The sequence below is a fragment of the Pistacia vera genome, unplaced genomic scaffold (genome assembly GCF_008641045.1).
Source record: "Pistacia vera cultivar Batoury unplaced genomic scaffold, PisVer_v2 Contig118, whole genome shotgun sequence".
Taxonomy (NCBI): domain Eukaryota; kingdom Viridiplantae; phylum Streptophyta; class Magnoliopsida; order Sapindales; family Anacardiaceae; genus Pistacia; species Pistacia vera.
This window is the reverse complement of record NW_022195226.1, coordinates 367897-372440: the sequence shown is the minus strand read 5'-3', so window position 1 is coordinate 372440 and position 4544 is coordinate 367897. Positions and strand designations below refer to the sequence as shown.

At 36.3% G+C, this 4544-nt stretch overlaps 1 protein-coding gene across 6 annotated transcripts; it reads right to left on the bottom strand.

The window, feature by feature from the left end:
- Positions 1-690: 690 nt before the first annotated feature.
- LOC116109716 (protein WHAT'S THIS FACTOR 1 homolog, chloroplastic-like) lies at positions 691-4289 on the bottom strand. Of its 6 annotated transcripts, none has more exons than XM_031395960.1 (4): positions 4111-4289; positions 1451-3500; positions 880-968; positions 691-781 (listed from the first exon to the last, which is right to left on the bottom strand). In XM_031395960.1, the coding sequence occupies exon 2, from the start codon at positions 3454-3456 to the stop codon at positions 2194-2196; it is 1263 nt and encodes a 420-aa protein (XP_031251820.1). In that variant the 5' UTR covers positions 3457-3500; positions 4111-4289; the 3' UTR covers positions 691-781; positions 880-968; positions 1451-2193. The 6 variants fall into 6 exon arrangements, with proteins under 6 accessions (XP_031251820.1, XP_031251809.1, XP_031251827.1 ...); XM_031395949.1 differs by having other exon boundaries at positions 1487-3500; XM_031395967.1 differs by having other exon boundaries at positions 880-1740; positions 2183-3500.
- Between the last annotated feature and the right edge of the window lie 255 nt (positions 4290-4544).

Below are 4544 nucleotides of genomic sequence, written 5' to 3'. Positions count from 1 at the left end.
GCCGGTCGTGCGCCGATATGGCCTTTTCCGGCCAGATCAACGATGGATCTGACCGACAAAGGCCAGATCTACGACTATATCTGGCCATTGACGATCAGATCTGGCCGTATTTACTCGTCAACGATGACCGTTTGTTGGCCATCGTTGCCAACTGGTTACGGCTAAAGATCTGGCCGTCAACGGCCACCAGATCTTTGGCCTTAGATCTAACCTTTTCCGGCCAGATCCACGACGCACTACCAGCCAGATTCAGCCGGTAGTGCACCATCCTACCAGATTCCAGCTATTTTCCGACGGTGATGGCCAAAATCTGGTAAATGTGGATTATTAGAGTGTTTTTGCAATTTTTTTAAAAATATTTAGGAGTATTTAATTAAATTAATAAATTTAAGGGATTTAAAATTAGTTGAACAATATTATGAGTTTTTAGGTATTTTACTATTTAACTTTTTTAGGAATACTAAAAGTAGTATTCCCAATTGGCAACCAAACGAAGCCTAAATTTTATTGATTGAAGTTCATTTTGCATACACTCATGCTTGCTCAAAACAACTCGGTCAGAACCAAATCGATCCTTTCCACTAATAAAATCCTTGTAGACATAACATTTTACCAATGCAGAAGAACAACTTCAAAGCGAGCCACGTGCGTGCTTCAAATAGAGGAGTACAATGGAGACATTTGAAGCCAAGATATCCAACTGCAACAGCCGATTAAGCATGGTCAGCTTTCACATCGCCGAGAAACAGCATCAGAGACAAAACTGGGTACACTAACCGACCTTCAATTTTGGAGCAACCTGCAAATCACAATTCTGGATTCAGCTAACGAGGCAAAACAATCTAAATGAACCTTATATATGATGGAAAGAAGTCTTACATATTCACCGATAAAGGACGAGTAGTTAAAGTACTGGCCACGGTGCTTGTGCCCACTTTCTTTCACCTTAATCCTCTTTTAACAAATGCCTGTAACAAGTAGCAAAGTTTCTAACATAATATATCTAAAACCATACACTAAAAGAGACCAATTTTCCCCTCTCCAAATCTAATGAAAATTTATAACAAAAGCATTTGCAAAACTCTGTGTGGTTTATCATTTGTATTGCTTCTCTAGTTTTCTACTAGATTAACTTTCTGAAAAGGTAAAAGAGACAACTAAAGCACAACACTGACAGTTGATGAAATGATACAGGGCAACAGGAAAGAAAAATAACACAAGTAAAACAATGGGAAGGTGTGTCGAATTTTTATAGGGCTGCAACATTAAAATGAAATATCAAACTTAAAAGAGTTCAGGTACAGGAACTACAGCTGAAATACCAGCTACTACATATTTCCATTGTGTGGCACCATTTCTACAGGATTTGATGTTATGCAAAAAGTGTTAAAAATGCCGGCCAAAACTTAAAAATCAAATATGTCCTGAGAAAAGCAATTAAAATTAAAACCTTAAAAATCTGCCACCATGAAGTCATTGGTCCTACCTCCACTTCTCAGGAATGTATCCCCTTAAAATTCACTCAGCATCTGTGTGCAATTGATCCACCATTTAGACAGAAACGATTATAGTACATGCTCCCAAAACTTTAGAGGGCACTCTTTGAAGAACTACAGAACTCAAATTATTGCAGTGGAATACTTTAGTGCCCGTTAAGTTTGCAGCTGTCATAAGTCTCTGTTTTGTGATCATTAACGTGAACGAAGCCCGAGTTCAACTTCACAAACATGTAACATAGAGCTTCAAAGAGCCAAATACAGAAATTGTTATAATGAAGTGAAATCAGCCAGGCTCTATCACAATATAAAAACTTTGGAAAGTGATTGATGAAAAGGGCCAATAGAGTTTTCCCCAGTACATAGAATCATCACCAGGCTCATAACATTTGCACTCTAAAGACTTAGTAGGTTCCTTCAGCTATAAATGAAACCGAGACCCCAGCTTATCATTTTGATGTCTACCTCTTACATCCCAGAAAAAAATAATTCAAAAAAAAATTGTCTCTGCCACATCTAATGTCAGAAGTGCAAAATGCAGGGATCTTAAACTCGGTTTATATCAACATACATAGTGCAGCATCTAAAACTGATATCTTAACAGATATGAATGAAATGATATTGAGCTCTGTTAACTGTGAAGATTTGAACACAAAACTAAACAGACTGAAAACAAAAATATATACCATTTTTCAAATTATGGGGGACCATCATCAAAAAGAACTTTATAGAATCGTTTTCTTTCTTCAGGATCAAATAGACCTCCCAGCTTATCGCCACTATCATCTTGTTCAGAAATTTCAGATTTTGCATTCTTCATTTCTTCTGATCTTACTGGAACCATGCCTCTCTTCCTCTTCTTTTCTAAATTCACTAAATGGTGCCTCCGGTTATATTCGTGAAGTCCCTCCTGCATCAACTCCCCAAATTTATCCTTCACAAGAACAAGTGGATCCTTCTCTACCAGTTCTGGCCCATTATATGCTTCTCTAAGAAGAACAGTATATATCTGATACTTATTTGAAACGTAGAATATGCCAGGGTGCTTTAGCAGCAAAACGTTCAATTTCTCAGGTAAACCAAACTCTCTCTTAAAATGACCAAGCTTCACAATTGACATTTTCTTCCATAAGGTCAAAGATAACAACTCATGCACTAAACCCACTATCCTCTTCTCCATTTCCTTCGATCCCTCTTGTAAACCTCGAGGGTCGGAATAAGGAGAGATATAAGGAGTTGAATTGAATTCAAGAAATCTTTCCCGTGATGTAACCCAAGTCGAAGGCAAACAGCAAGAAAAACTAGACTCAGAACTCTGCTTTTGAGCTGAGGCTTCAACTGCTGAAACTGCTAACTCAGGCTTCCAAGAAACAAGTTCAATCTCCATTGAACTCTTTCTCCCAGTGTAATTAACAAGTCGGAATGTATCTGTGTACTTAGGTAGAATCCTAATAATATAATCATCTGGAAAGCCAAAATTTCTCTTAAGCTCATTCAATTTCACAACATTAAGCCTCTGGTTCCAGCTCATCATTAACAATTTCACCAACCGATCCACAAATATCGGTTCCTGCATGCCTTTCACACACTCCTCCTCTTCAACCAAACTCATCATTCGCTTTGTTAATCGACAATAGTACTCATCATTCTCCAAATACACCTCAAAGCAACAAGGGTATTTCCTAAGCCAATTCAGAGCTTTCCCTTGAAGATCAAGAGTCTTGAACTTCTTCTGAAGATTTTTAACTGTTGTAACCTGGTTTGGATATCTAAGTATTATGTTCTTTATCTGATTATTAACTATCCATCGACGATTCCGTGACAGGGCCAATTCAAGATCAGGGTCTTTCTTCATTGACCAAAGAGAGAAATTTCGAGGGAAATAAAGAAAAGATGGCATTGAATTTAATCTGCTACTGCAACAACTCAAATTCCTGAGATATAAGTTAACGATCGCCATATCTTTACTCACTTTCGTATTACTATTAAAAATTAAAAATAGACCTGCGAATAAGAAAAAGGCAGTAAGAAGATAGAAATAATATCCCATCAAACTTTTTTCATATTTTGAATGGATAAACAAATTGAATTGCTCATAAAAAAGTTAAAATGGGTGCCTATGCACTTCTTGAAGACAGTGAAAATGAATACGAAGGAAATGGGATTTCTTTTTTGCATTTCAAAAAAGTAGCAAAAACATGTTTGGTACTGAGTAATTTCGATAACATTTTCGAAAACTAAATGAAAAAAAAAAAATATATTTTTTACAACTTTCACATATATAACCGAAAACATCAAAAATATTTTCACGAATGCAATAGAAAAATGTTTTCAAAATACAGCTTTAAGAAAACGTTATCATCATGCATATTCTCGAATCTTAAGAACACAAAATCTATTTCCTCAATTTCTTTCTGAAACGCACGTTTCAAAACGATACCACAGTGAAATTTTCAGAATGTTTACTTATTACCAGAATTGAACTGGAAAATAAAATATAAATTTACAGCCTAGATTGTATAATACTTCAAGTGAAGAGTCGATAAAGATTATTGAAAAGAGATAAACATAAAAATTAAAAAAGTATTTCATTAAAGCAAAGGATGATACTTACATTGAACCAAATACGACGTCGCACCAGCTTGAGAAGTTCGAGCGGTGAATGAATCGGCGACTCTTGTGCCGCGAAAACTTGAAGAAAATGCAAGTGAGTTTGAGAAGATGACTGATTACAGAACCAGTGACCGAGATGGATCGAGACTGGCCCGGTCCTTTTGTTTTTACGGGTTGAACCACAGCCCAATCGTATAATTATTCTTGAGAGTTAATTAATTGCCACCCTTGAGGTTTTATAAAGAAACTTTTTTCCCCTCCGATTTTGGAAAACTGACTAGACACCCCAAAATAGAGGTTCTGTCCATTAAAGGTAACCGTACCGCAGGTAAAAAATACATTCTCAATCAGCAGTGGACGGGTTTTGGCAAACGATTTACCATTTTTTACAAGATAATAAAAATACTAAAATGGTCAACTATTTGACAGATAAAA

What these genes read in the sequence shown, in the direction of transcription:
- LOC116109716 (XM_031395944.1), bottom strand. Translation starts at nt 3,456, where the DNA reads ATGGCGATCGTTAACTTATATCTCAGGAATTTGAGTTGTTGCAGTAGC.